The 15405-nt window shown below is 37.0% G+C and overlaps 1 protein-coding gene across 1 annotated transcript in view; it reads right to left on the bottom strand.

Annotated features, from left to right (window-relative positions):
* Nucleotides 1-15405, bottom strand: part of LOC126187549 (DNA polymerase eta) — a 199462-nt gene that overhangs the window by 51760 nt on the left and 132297 nt on the right. Inside the window, exon 8 of the mRNA XM_049928700.1 lies at nucleotides 7843-8012. Coding sequence (XP_049784657.1) covers nucleotides 7843-8012 — 170 coding nt within the window. The remainder of the gene's footprint in view (nucleotides 1-7842; nucleotides 8013-15405) is intronic.

A 15405-nucleotide genomic window follows, 5' to 3' on the forward strand; every position in this document is an offset into this window, starting at 1 on the left:
CCACTGCTAGTACTTCCACCTGCCATCTATGGGTGGTTATTGCATATTGACATCAAACATAGGTGGTAGTCACACTGATGTGACTGGAACATGTACTTTATCCAAAAACTGCAAGAAATTATCATCAGTGAACTATACAACCATATCAAACAGAAATAAACTTATCTGATTTGATGTTTCAGCAGATAGTGAATTTATTGGATCTTTTTTATGACATAGCAAAATATGTTTTCCACCCTTTCTTTCTACCATGTACCTCAATCAGACTAAAACTGAAACTGATATCCTTTTCACCATAATCCATTCATATGTAGAATCATTTTTATGCCTTCCTGATGGCTCATTTTCCTGATCTATGTAACAGTCAAGAAATTTTGAACACTTTAATATAAAAACAGCAATTTTGGATGCATGTATGTTTTAAAAACTGGAAATGTGATGGATCTAAGCAATCTTATGTGGTTTTTGTCTCCCTGGTGTAGGATTACCATCCTTTACTCTGTAGATGATAACTAGATTTGGTATCAGCCGAAGCAGTGCTTTAACAGTTTTTCTGATACTCTGACCCTACAGACACACACATAAAAATCCACACTAGGTTGCCTGTGTTGTAGCTCCCAAGTCAGTGTTTGGTGTCACTGCATTAACGGCCTTTATCCTGGGCATCCAAGGTCTGTATGTGTGCCAGCTGTCTTGCTTTGTCAGTTCTGTTGATGTAACATTGGGCGTCATCAAGCTGAAATGGAAACAAAGCATCCATTGCTGTTGCAGCCTCTCAATTGTGAATCAGGAAAAACTGAGAGAAACCTGCAGTGCAATGTTGTCCATGAATATCATGATCCCACTTTCTCGTCAATGTACATGAAGAGCATGTCTGCCAATATCTTATTAAAATATTCAGTTTGTGAATGGTAGACAATAGTCATCCTGTGGATGATGCTCAATTGTGTAATTACTTCTCATACTAGTCTCAACTGACACACTTTTCCACAGTCAGAGCTCTTTATATGTGGTGTCTCATGCTTCAAAATTATATCTTTGACAAGAAACCCAGAAATTTCTGAAATTTTGGAAATTGATACAGCTTTTGTAACAACGTAGCAGGTGAAATAGTCAGTGCACATTTTTATCCATCTGCAGTATTGCCATGGGTAAACTTGAAAAAATCTCCTCAAGAGACTAATTCCAATTCACTGCATTAGAACAACTGCTGGAGGAATTGGTACTACATGTCCTAGAGTGACTAAGGCACATGTTTCCATCATTAGCATTCCCTACAAAGGATAAACATATTGCCTGAGAGATCACTAGAAAAATGGCCAATGATACATGCTTCTGATTCCATTACGTGTACTTACAGATTCAACATGATCTGATGCTGGCATGTCATGAAAATACTTCAGTATGGCTGTCTGTAAAAGAGCTGAAATCAGAAGCAACTGGGTCATAATTAGTTGAATACAATGTTCCATCCATTAATGGTCCCCAATAGCTGAGTGGTGCAACAGGCTGTCATGCCAAGGGGCCCGGGTTCAATTCCCAGCTGGGTCGGAGATTTTCTCTGCTCGCTCAGGGACTGGGTGTTGTGTTGTCTTCAACGAGGTGCTGACAAGAAGGGCATCACGCCTCCTCTTAAATTAAACATGCCAAATCTGACCTTAACCATGCTGACCCTGCATAAATGCGGGACAAAGGCACAAGTAAATGTTACATCTATTAATGTGAATTTTTACAGCTTCTTCCTTCTCTAAGGCTTCTACAGTATTCATTACTGCTGGATCTTCCATTTGTTCTGTTGTAATGTTTATTAGTTGAGCAGTGACTGGAACGTCACCAGCACTGTTATAATCCTCCAACGGATTTCGTGAAAAAGAGTTGGCAGTTGGTATCCATGTGTTTGCATCCATTTTTGTATACAACAATAATGTCCTATTCCCATGGCTTCAGAGTCCTTCTCGCCAATTGTGCTGATGGATCCTTCAGGCTCGTCAGCCAGTATAAAGAATGACAGTCAGTCACAACAGTGAATGATCTGCTACACAAAAAGGGTCGGAGCTTAATGACTGCACAAACAACCGCAAGGCACTCTTTCCCAGTTGTAAAGAAGTACTTTCTGAACTTGGAGAAAACTATGGAGGCATAAGCAACCACTCTTCCAGTTTTTTCGTTGATTTGCACTAGAAATGTACCTCTCCCATGACCAGTAGAGTAGGCATGTTGTTCCATCTCAGCATTCTTGTAAAAAGTGCCAGGACTGGTAGAGATGACAGTACATCTTTAAAGGATACAGGAAGATCTTTCTTGCTCCCTGATCCAAGAAAAATTGGTGTCTTTCTGCTACAATTCTTGTAGTGGCCACATCTGACAACTGAATTCTTCATGAAGTGTCACAGTAGGACCACATTCAGAGGAAACCTCTCAAAATCACGCATGTGTTCAGAAATTTGTTACGGCTCTTATATTTTCTGGACCAGAACAGACACTTTCTGTTGTCTACATACTAAAAAAATTTTATATCCTGTGAGATGAAGAGGCAAACTCTTGCAACTGGATGAAGACTTGGATGACGGACACATTTCAGCACTGCTGACAAGTGTCTTCGACACACTACAAATGTATTCAAGAAACAAAAGTTGACCAAGTACCTACAACATTCATCCATTTAAGATGCTAAAGCAGGTTGCCCAAAATGCTTTCAAGGTTGGCTGAAGTGATGCACAAACCAAACAGCATAACTTAGAACTTGTGTGTTATGAGAGCAATGTTTTCCTCATCAGTCTCATTTACTATGATCTGCCAGTAGTCAGTCATTATACCTGTAGTAGAGAAAGACTTTACTCCATTTAGTTAGTTCAAAGCATCATCGAATCATGAAATGAGTTCACATTTGTTTTAGTGATTTTGTTCAGTCAGTTGCAATTTATGATGGAATGCCATTTGTCATCTTTCTTCTCATGAGGACTACAGGAAAGGACTAAGGACACACTGACATCTTGCAGTACCTTCTCTGATCCTTCTGATTTATCTATTGTTCAGCGGGACACACACAATATTACGATTATTGACAGGGGGATGATCCCAAATGTTCATATGGAGTTATACATTGAATCATCTGATCTACGTTATCTCCATTCCGGATTGGAACACGACCAATAAAATTGAAGCAGGATGACCACTCACTGACACTGTTCCTTATTCCTGCTGGGACCTATTGATGGTTGGATAATAGATTCTTCTGAGGGGGAATTCTGTACCAATGGCATTCAGCTGATATTCATGGACAGCCTCCCCTTCCCATACCTCAATAGGTATGGGAAGGAGAGGCTGGTGAAGCTTATAGGTGACAGTGTAGTGGGTGGTAGTGGGATCACTCATGGAAAAATTCCTGTAGTAGTTGGTGTTACAGCTGCACCTTTTTTTAGATTGAAGTCAGCTGATAGGTATACCTGCTTAAAGGAAGTCATCTTCAGAGGATGTTATGTTCCGAGTAGAGAGGGAATTAGCAGATTTCATCAAAATACAAAATTTAGAGATAAAGTTAGTGAACTGCTTATAGATGTTGACTCTGAAATTATTGATATATCGGAGCACCACTTAAATAATATGACAATTCAGAGGCTTCCTTTACCAGTACACAGATTAGCTGGCTGTTTTTCAAGGAGTTCCTTGCGGGGTTGGGGAGTGGCTATGTTCGTAAAAAACAGTATTCCATTTGAGTCCATAGATGTATTGTGACACTGTACTGAACAGATATTTGAATGTTGTGCAGGGGCAGTTGAATTTAGTGAAAGTAAACTTCTAATTGTTGTTGTTTAGCATTTTAATTCCACAGAATGGGCATATGATTAGTGTAACTGAACAGTCAAATTTCTAGGTGTTCAGATAGATAGTAAACTGTCATGGAAAGCCCATGTTCAGGATCTTGTTCAAAGACTTAGTGCTCCCATTTTTACTATTCGAACTGTATCTGAAGTGAATGATCATTCGACACGAAAATTAGTATACTTTGCTTATTTTCATTCGCTTATGTCATATGGTATTATATTTTGGGGTAACTCTTCTCATTCTAAAAGGATATTTTTGGCTCAGAAAAGGGCGGTAAGTACAATAAGTGCTGTAAGTTCACAAACCTCTTTTCTACCCCTGTTCACTAGTCTGTGTATTTTGACATTGGCCTCTCAATATATATATTCCATACTGTTATTTCTTGTTACCAATATTAGCTTATTCCCAAGAATAAGCAGTTTTCACTCAGTTAATACTCGGCAGAAATCAACCATGCATTTGGATTAGACTTCCGTAACTCTTGTGCAGAAAGGTGTGCACCATACTGCTGCATCCATTTTCAATAAGCTACCACTCGAATTCAAAAATCTTAGCAGTAATCCACATGCTTTCAAATCGAAACTGAAGAGTTTTCCTCATGAGTCAATCCTTCTATTCTTTTGAGGAGTTCTTTCAAAAATTAAGCTGATTCTTGTTGTATTGTTGAGTGCATTTACTTAAACTTACGGATTGACTTTTTTTCGGGTTCATACACATTTTATTTTTATCTGTTATTACTTTTATGTTGTAATTTCATGTACTGACATGCTCCATGACCTTGGAGATTTGCTCTTCAATTTGGTCCTAACTTGACGTGTAATAAATAAATGAAATGATCGTATGGCATTTATTGGCCGAGATATCCCCTTTGGGGTTTGGCTGCCGTATTGCAAGTCTTTTTAGTTGACACAACTTCGGCGACTTCTGTGTCAATGATGATGAATATGATGAAGGACACACAACACCCAGTACCCTGCCGGGAATCGAACCCAGGCCCCCTTGTGTGGTAGGCGGTAACATTACTGCTGCACTACGGAGGTAGATAAATAAATAAATAAACATAGAGCTCTGCTTGTTCACTTGTGATGGTTATGACTGTTGCTGGAATATAGAGTTGTTTTGTGAGGCTGAGTATCTTTTTGCATTTGGTTTGAAATTCACAGTTAAACTAAGCATTTAAACTGTTGACTAGAACACATGGAATTGATGGCAGTGAGGAAGTCAGTATTCAATTGTAGACAACAGCTCAGAACAATTGTTTCTGTATGAACTTGTTGGGATAGCTTCATCAATCTGGAGCTCCAATCTCCTGAAGTCTATGACTGCTTGTGAAAACTGCAAGAAGTTTAATCCAGGAAACAATTACAGCTACAATCTGGTAACATGGCAAATTTCACTTTAAGTTTTCTCCCAATGCGTGTTCATATCAGATTGGCACATATTTTGTCTTTGCAACCTTCAATGGAATGGTCTTTGAATTTTGGAACACAATTTTCTTCAGTTTGTTATGTCATTGATGACGACATCCATGTGGCTCCCCAATACCTCTTCTGGGGCTCATCTCCGCAAATGGTCCCTCATTAGTTTGGTAATGGGTTTCATCCTTTAGTTTGGTTGGAGACATCAGCAGCTGCCTGGTGTGTATGGAATTGCCCTTTTGTTTGATGTCTTCAGGAGTAATAATCGATGAACACTATTCTTTTTCTTACTGCATACCGTAATATTTTTTTATTTGTGTGTGGTATTTTGGTGACAATGCTGCCAGTTCTATTTTTAACTGGGCTGTGAGGCAGAGCAGGATTTTCATTACTTTATGGAGTAATGAAATAATTAGGCCGTAAAGTTAAAAAAAGGGAAAAACTGGCATCTGAGTAGCAGGAAGTTTGGAGAGGCAGCTTTAAATTTAAATTTTTATAGTACGAAAATAAACTATGTCGTTGAAATTTTGGTGTCATTAATATAATGTTAATATAAGAATTATCCTGTGAATTATTTGTGTATTTAAGAGCTGAGTACCAGTTTTGAGATGTAAAATACTGTACAAATGTAGAACTGGAAAGGGTCAATTAGATTTGGGCTAACAGAAGGTTACAACATGACAGCTTTGAGGGAGGTCATGAGTAGAGAGGAACAACCAGAGTGTGGTGTTGGCCAGGTGGGTGTGACGCAATATTGTGTCTAAAGGCTTACATTAAAAAATGTCCGATGGCATAAATAGGCTCCAAGGACTGTTGGCTGGTCATGAAATGTTACAAAATCACCAACATCGAGAGCCACACAACATATAATTTTGTAATGCTGTGTCTAGAAAAAGAGTTGGTGGCAGCAGACTGGGAATCATTGCAAACAGACTGACTGCCATCTGTTTTAAGTAAATAGCCATTGACCCCAGACTTTACACTGAAAATAATACACAGTGTAAAATCCTAGTTCTAGTGCTTAACAGTATTTAATGGCAACTGAAACACACATCAGTCGCATTGTTGGTATTCTGTGAGTTCGTCTCAATGACTTAGAGTCCTGACATCATCACCGGCAAGTGTGATCCTACTCTTGTGTTCACAAACAGTTATAGGGTAATTGTGTTGTTTCCCACTGGTATTGTTCTTCAGTGATGTGGACCTCTTGCTAATTCTCTCTGCGTGTTTTCCCAAATTCTGCCTGAAATTTAATCAAATTCTTGAACTTCCCATCATTGTTCTTAAATAACTGCTCATCTGTATCATCCAAATAAAAGCAGACACGGCAAAAACACATATCATGCCATCCCAACTATTGTATTTAGTGACATGGTTGAATCTCTTTAACCATTTCAATATATCCTGGCCAACATGTCCAGAAATCAGTGCTGGTTGCTTGATTTGAATCCGATCCTTTGATGTTTCAGTACCTTTACAATGTGGACCATAGAAGTAATGTGCTGTCTGTATTTGGGTTCCTGACTACAAAAGTGACAGCTTTTGTGAAGCCTTATTGGGGCAATAATGATGGTGCTGGGAAAGCCCAAAACAACTTTGTGTCACTCTCAAAATATGCTATATAGAATTAAAAATTGAGCACCAGCAGAGAGCTGTGTTAGCAAAAGAACTAAAACATCTCAATGAATGCAAGTTTACTGAGCACACATAAGAGTACAGACAGATAATGCTTCTATTTTTACACACATGCTACAACAAACTACTGTACTCTTAAAATAAATTAGTCCCAGAAGCTGCCAAAAATAATGTATTTTACATAACAGTTAATGGCAAGAGACAGCAACAAAAGATTTCTTATGATAACTGAACTGCATGCAATTAATGCAGATAAATAACTGTTGTCTGAAACAGATGGAAAACAAATACACCCGCCCCCCTGCACACACACACAGCAGTACCATAATTTTTAAACGAGTGTTACAACATATAGAATGTAGTAGAGTGCATCATCTTTTGGGCAAGCATTCTTTTGATATTTTGGATAATAACTATTCAGAAATCTTCAAAATGAGTAGGTGACTGAATTAAAACCACTTGACTCAATATTGTGGAGTAAATGCCTGTATGTCACAGATAGCACACTCAGAAACAAGAGTGTCAGTCATAGACAAAAATTTATACATCTGAGAATAAAACATAGCCTGTACCAAATCAGCAAATCCATAGTGCTTACAAATTATGTGATTAACTATTAAAAATGGGTGGAATGTTTTGGAATGCCAGGTAGCGGAGACTCAGAACAATAATTTCTCTGAGACAATAAATGGGTGGCTTCCATTTGCCCAAGCTCTCAGAGGAATTATTGTTCTGGGTCTGGCAGTCCAAACATGCTATCCATTTTAATAATTAACCACATAATTTATAAGCACTATGGATTTGTATACTTGGTGGTTGCTTACACACATTCAGTTTTATTTATGACTGACGCTGTCCTAGATGCATACCCAAAAGGCAATGGAATATTCTATACAATGGGTAAACCTAAAAGAAATACAAAATGTGATGTGTCTAACATTAAATTCTTATAAAGAAAACATACCATTTATCATCAGCTGGCGGACATGTATTACTGCTTTTAAGTAACTCATACGCTTCTTTTGCCATGTTATTCACATCATATGAAGACAGTGGTCCACAACGCGATGAAATAGATTTGGGATTATTTTTCTGCCTGTATGACACTGTAATCATTTTTGCACGTCGCTTATTCTGCAAACAAGAACATATTTTGCAGCTTCTTTCACAGTAATGAGTGAATTTACATAACTGAGTAATGTTTGAATGGAGTGGTAGAGTTCATACACTGATGTGAAGAAATCTATCAGACCAAAACAACATCTACATACATACTCTGCTAGCCACCATATGGTGTATGGTGGAAGGTACCTTGAGCCACTACTAGCCATTTCCTTACCTGTTCTACTTGCAAACAGAGCGAGGGAGCATCATCATCATAACCATCATCATCATCATTTAAGACTGATTATGCCTTTCAGCATTCACTCTGGAGCATAGCCCCCTTTATACAGTTCCTCCATGATCCCCTATTCAGTGCTAACATTGGTGCCTCTTCTGATGTTAAACCTATTACTTCAAAATCATTCTTAACCGAATCCAGGTACCTTCTCCTCGGTCTGCCCCAACTCCTCCTACCCTCTACTGCTGAATCCATGAGTCTCTTGGGTAACCTTGCTTCTCCCATGCGTGTAACATGACCCCACCATCTAAGCCTGTTCGCCCTGACTGCTACATCTATAGAGTTCATTCCCAGTTTTTCTTAGATTTCCTCATTGTGGACACCCTCCTGTCATTGTTCCCATCTACTAGTACCTGCAATCATCCTAGCTACTTTCATATCCGTAACCTCAACCTTGTTGATAAGGTAACCTGAATCCACCCAGCTTTCGCTCCCATACAAAAAAGTTGGTCGAAAGATTGAACGATGCACAGATAACTTAGTCTTGGTACTGACTTCCTTCTTGCAGAAGAGAGTAGATCGTAGCTGAGCGCTCACTGCATTAGCTTTGCTACACCTCGCTTCCAGTTCTTTCACTATGTTGCCATCCTGTGAGAATATGCATCCTAAGTACTTGAAACCGTCCACCTGTTCTAATTTTGTTCCTCCTATTTGGCACTCCATCCATTTATATTTCTTTCCCACTGACATTACTTTCGTTTTGGAGATGCTAATCTTCATACCATAGTCCTTACATTTCTGATCTAGCTATGAAATATTACTTTGCAAACTTTCAATCGAATCTGCCATCACAACTAAGTCATCCGCACATGCAAGACTGCTTATTTTGTGTTCACATATCTTAATCTCACCCAGCCAGTCTATTGTTTTCAACATATGATCCATAAATAATATGAACAACAGTGGAGACAGGTTGCAGCCTTGTCTTACCCCTGAAACTACTCTGAACCATGAACTCAATTTACCGTCAACTCTAACTGCTGCCTGACTATCCATGTAAAGACCTTTAATTGCTTGAAAAAGTTTGCCTCCTATTCCATAATCTTGTAGAACAGACAATAACTTCCTCCTAGGAACCCGGTCATATGCCTTTTCTAGATCTATAAAGCATAGATACAATTCCCTGTTCCACTCATAACACTTCTCCATTATTTGCCGTAAGCTAAAGATCTGGTCCTGACAACCTCTAAGAGGCCTAAACCCACACTGATTTTCATCCAATTGGTCCTCAACTAATACTCGCACTTTCCTTTCAACAATACCTGAGAAGATTTTACCCACAACGCTGATTAAAGAGATACCTCTGTAGTTGTTACAATCTTTTCTGTTTCCATGTTTAAAGATTGGTGTGATTACTGCTTTTGTCCAGTCTGATGGAACCTGTCCCGACTCCCAGGCCATTTCAATTAGCAACGACAACTTATATGCCTCCATACGAGTCCTAATTTCTCTTATTTATCTTTGTGACCTTATGCAAAATGTACACTGGCAGCAGTAGAATCATTCTGCAGTCAGCTTCAAATACCGGCTCTCTAAATTTTCTCAATAGTGTATTACAAAATGTTGCCTTCCCTCCAGGGATTCCCATTTGAGGTCGTGAAGTATCTCCGTAATACCTGTGTGTTGATGAACCCACCATTAACAAATCTAGCAGCTTGCCACTGAACTGCTTCAATGTCTTCCTTTGATGAGACCTGGTTGGGTTCCCAAACTCGAGAGTGGGTCATACTAATCTCCCTTTATAGGTGACAGTAATATATGGGCACTTCGAGCACAGTAACTTTTTTTATTTTCCACTTCACCTGTTGGCTAGCATCAGAGTGCACCAAATTTGTTGGATTTTTGTTTGCTAGTTAACCAAATATTTATATTCAGTCTGAACATGGAAAAAGCAACTAGGGCTGCGCACAGCATGTCCATATACTATTTTCCCAACAAGTCATTACACTATTTTCTGAGGATTTTTTCTGGATACGCTAAGTGCAAACGAAGGTTGCTTAAGCCGGCGCGCCATGCAGTAATTTGTTTGCAGCAGACCATTTGAGCTAGATGTCCTTCAAGTTTTCTGTTATCTTTTCCAACATGACATGATTGGAAGCTGAAACTTACCCATTTCCTGTTTTATTTTCAGTTTGGAGTGCAAGCGAAGCTTGCTTAGGTCTGCAACTGCACAATAGAATTTTTGGAGTTTTTTTATTAACGGTAAATTTATTCGGAGGCTTTATTTTTACATTCAAAAATTTTCGTGTGCAAATCATGTGCCTGCTTACTATGAATTGAATGAATCAAATTTTTTAATAAGGAAAAATAAATTCATTCTCGAAAACAGTAAAACCTTCAGCACTGTTTGAAGGAAAGCCTTCCAGTTTTTTTTTAGTGGTACTCCTTTATTTCAATTATCCAGAAGGCTCTTAATGGCAATTATAAAGGATTGATTTAGTTAAAAATGTAATTGATGAATATAATAATATGAAACATTCAACAATACAAATGAAGCCAAAAGATGTAAGCAAAGAAAATGAAAAAAGAAAAATGTTAGTGCAAACTGTTCATGTAACGAATTTGGTAAGTACTGATGCTAAATATAAAACAGGTCACAAAGTAAAAATTAGTAAATTAAAAAGCATCTCTGAGAAAGGATACACAATCAATTAGTCAACAGAACTATTTGAAACTGAAGACGTTATTCATTCTAACCCAATCAATATAAGTTAAGAGCTTAGACAGAGAAGAATTGAAAGGAAATTTTTATGAGCTCGAACTGCAGAAAACAAATTATACAGACATCTATCTTGTGAAAAAGTTTTGAGGCAGAAAGGTGATGAAGTGTATGTTATATGGTTAGGATTCAATATTTTGCACAACAATTGGATGGATAAAACTAAAATTGTCTTATAAAAATTCTTTCATATAAATGAAACTCATTACTGAAAATTTAAACATGTTCAGTATTAAATACAACATTCATTTTGCTAATTGTTTTGTTACAGGTGACAGAGGGCATTTTGATATTAAAATAAAGGTTGACAAAAATTATTTAAGGTTGGAATTAATTGAAGTTTTTAAATCTGAGTTAACTGAATCAAATTGTTGTAATGAATTCCGTTTATTAGATGCGTATACAAATCGTTACGAGTGTCGTACAAAATTTAAATATGAAAAACGCAGATGGATCTTCACTTTCATTGTCCAACAAATGAAATTTTGTTTCTGTATAAAAGGAAGCACAACTGTCGAAGCAGTCTTCAGATTGCATCAAATCCAAATTCTGTAAATACTGTTATACTGAGAAGCAAATTGATGATTTTATTCCACAGAAATACACAAAAGATGGATATAGAAAAATAGGTAGACAATTTGTGAATGAATATCAAATTAGAATTTCTTGTTTTCGCAGGAAAAAACATTTCTGTATATTAGTATAAAAATCCCTTACAGCGAATTCTGAGTCAAGATCATTCAAAAATATTATTGTCAATGAAGAAAGATGAAAAATAAGAAAATGCCACAGCAGCAGTTGAAGCAGCTTCAGTGCTGCACACAACAACAAAAAAGTATTGTTTGTAAAGAAGTTAAAAGTCTACATTGCTTTTATTCAGACCCATCACACAAAGATAAATACACTAACATATGTAAAAAAAAAAAAGGTATTTTAGAGTACATGAAAAGTAAAAAAATCTAATGCTCTCAATTTGTTTTTATTTTAAATTATGACAAGTGGTGCAAATTTCCAATCGCACAACTTCGTGATTATTGCAGAAGAAATAATTTAACTAATTATAAGGTTAATAATAGATGATTTAATTAATTTAATTACTTCAATAATTTACCTATTTGAACAAGAAATATTAATAACTTCGAAGTACCTGAACTCAGACCTAAAGGAAAAAAAAAATGTTACAAGAATTTCTGTTTCACCAAGATTTATTCGGAAGACTAGATCAGAATTAATTAATTCAAATTTGTTACAAGAATTCCCATTTAATTGATGATTATATGAAAAGACAAGAGCAAGAGCAAAACGTGCTGATGAATCTATCAATATAGAAGATAATAAAACTTCCTGACAGATTAAAACTGTGTGCCCGACCGAGATTCGAACTCGGGACCTTTGCCTTTCGTGGGCAAGTGCTACCATCTGAGCTACTGAAGCACGACTCACGCCCTAGTTCGAGTCTCGGTCGGGCACACAGTTTTAATCTGCCAGGAAGTTTCATATCAGCGCACACTCCACTACAGAGTGAAAACCTCATTCTGGAAACGTCCCCTAGGCTGTGGCTAAGCCGTGTCTCCGCAATATCCTTTCTTTCAGGAGTGCTAGTTCTGCAAGGTTCGCAGGAGAGCTTCTGTAAAGTTTGGAACGTAGGAGACGAGATACTGGCAGAAGTAAAGCTGTGAGTACCGGGCGTGAGTCGTGCTTCAGTAGCTCAGATGATAGAGCACTTGCCCGCGAAAGGCAAAGGTCCCGAGTTCAAGTCTCGGTCGGGCACACAGTTTTAATCTGCCAGGAAGTTTCATATCAGCGCACACTCCGCTGCAGAGTGAAAACCTCATTCTAGAAGATAATACATTTCATATTGAAATGTTAGCAATTCTAAGATGTGGTAGAGGAAAAAAAGTAAAAAGTGTAACCAATGGTTAAAAATGATGACAACTATGTTGTCCAATAGCGATAATAGTCACATTAACATATCACACAAATTTTATTTTAGATGGAGAACTAAGTGCTCCAGGAAGTATGAAAATTAGGAAAGATGATAAATATAAATTACAATAAGAACTACTGAAATTTTATGTTATCAGTTAGGCGAATACAACAAAAAAGAATTTACTCTAGATGATATTAAAAAAGTTGAGCCATTATTGGATATTCAAACAAATGTGTGCCCCAAAAATTTCAATTTGGTTGTATATTGCGGGGATGTGAAAGAAATAAAAATATATCTGTATAAAACTCACAACTATTTTGATGTAATTAACAGCATGACAGCTTTCTTAGGATCATCATAGTTCTGTGAGAAATGCAATAAGTCATATAACAACAAAACAAAACGTGAATGAAAAATAAAAGAAAAAGTATGTATATTATGCAAAAGACCTGAACACAAAATAGTTTAAAATAAAATATATTGTGAAAACTGTAGTTGATTTTGTTATAATGATGAAAATCAGCAAAGAGTTTGTAATACAACATATAAATGTGAAGAATGTAAAAAGATTTGTTTGAGATTGGAAGAACATGAAAAGTAGGAATTAAAAATTATAAAAGTCACATGCAATAGCAAACTGCAAAAATGTGGTATTTGTGAGAGGGACTTTAATGAAGAAACTATAAAAGACTATAAAGTCAAAGTTGTCCAAAATTTTGCGAAAACAGTTGTTATGTTAAAAGAGAATTTAAAAATTATTATGTGCCCCAGTGTTTCAACTGCAACAGAATAATTAAACGAAAAGTGTATGAATCTTGTGCAGAAGAAAAAACGATGTAACTTCCTTGTCCATATACCAAAAAATATATGATTTTTTGATTACGAAGTTCAACAAGAAACAGGAATACATATTCCGAATCTCAAAATTGTTCACAATTTAAATGGTGATATTGTTTATAAATTTAAAACTAATGACAAATTCTGTAAGTGGTTGATATCTGAAGAAAACAAAAATTATACATTCGTATCACACTAGACTCAAGGTTATGATTCACAAGTCGTTCGGAAGCACTTTGCTGAAAATACAATAAAACCTTGTAATATCTACCCAGGAACTAAATTAATGCTACTGGAGATCAGAAAATTAGGTCTAAAAATGATAGATAGTATCAATTTTGTACAAGCAAAACTTAGCAAATTCCCAAAAATATCTCATCTCAAATAACTGAAGAAAGGTTACTTCCCACATTTGTTCCATGCAAAAGAAAATGAAAATACATAGGGCCTGCAAAAGAAAATGAAAATACACAGAGCCAATTTCCAATATTATTGTGCCGAAACAATGAAACCCAAAGATAGAGAAGAATTTCCTGAATGACATAGTCAAAAAGTTAAAGAAAATTAAGTATGAAGAAGAAACTGCCGAATATTGTAATTCTGATGTAGATATTTTGAGAAGTGGTAGTTAGAATTAAGAAAACAATTGCTAGAAATAGCAAATAGTGACCCATTCTGTTATTTAACAATTGCTCGAGTTTGTATGTGAATGTACATATCCAAATATTTGCCTTAAAACACAATTGCCATATTGGCTAAAGAACACTGTCAGATCATTTGTGTGTACAGAAAATAAGAGTGGTCCTACAACACTTCTCTGGGGCACTCCTGATGATACACTGATCTCGTATTAACAGTCGCCGTCAAGGAAAACATACTGGGTTCTATTACATAAGAAGTCTTCAAGCCACTCACATTTCCAGGAACTTAGCCCATAAGCCCAGACCTTAGTCAACAGTCTACAATGGGGCACCATGTGAAATACTTTCAAAGTCTAGGAGTATGGAACTGCCTTTTTGCCCTTCATCCATGGTCCTTAGGATATCATGTGAGCAAAGAGAAAGCTGAGTTTCATATGAGTTATGCTTTCTTAATCCAAGCTCATTTGTGGACAGAAGTCTTTCCATCTCAAGGAAATTTATTATACTGCAACTCAGACCATGCTCAAGAACTCTGCCACAAAACATACAAGGGTTGGACAAAAATATGGAAACATCAAAAACAGAACACATTACCATGCCTAATATGGTGTAGGAAAGCCATTTGCATTCACAATGGCTTGCAGTCCCAGGTCCTGTATGGTTTTCGAGGGAATCTTATATCATTCTTCCTGAAAAATTGTTGAGAGTTTGGGTAACGATGAAGGAGGTAAATGCTGAGCACGCACTCTTCTCTCCAAGTAGACTGCAAAGGTTCAATAATATTGAGATCTGGTGACTGTGGTGACCAGGAGAGATGCAACAAATCATCCGCGCATTCTCAGAAACAGTCCTGGATGGTGCAAGCTGTGCGAACAGAGGCCCTGTCATCTTGGAAGACAGCATCACCATAGGGAAGCAAACACTGTATTATGAGATGGACTTGATCAGCGAAAATGGTTACATAATCCATGGCAGTAACATGACCTTGGAAACTAAAA

This window comes from Schistocerca cancellata, chromosome 5 (genome assembly GCF_023864275.1).
Source record: "Schistocerca cancellata isolate TAMUIC-IGC-003103 chromosome 5, iqSchCanc2.1, whole genome shotgun sequence".
Lineage (NCBI taxonomy): Eukaryota > Metazoa > Arthropoda > Insecta > Orthoptera > Acrididae > Schistocerca > Schistocerca cancellata.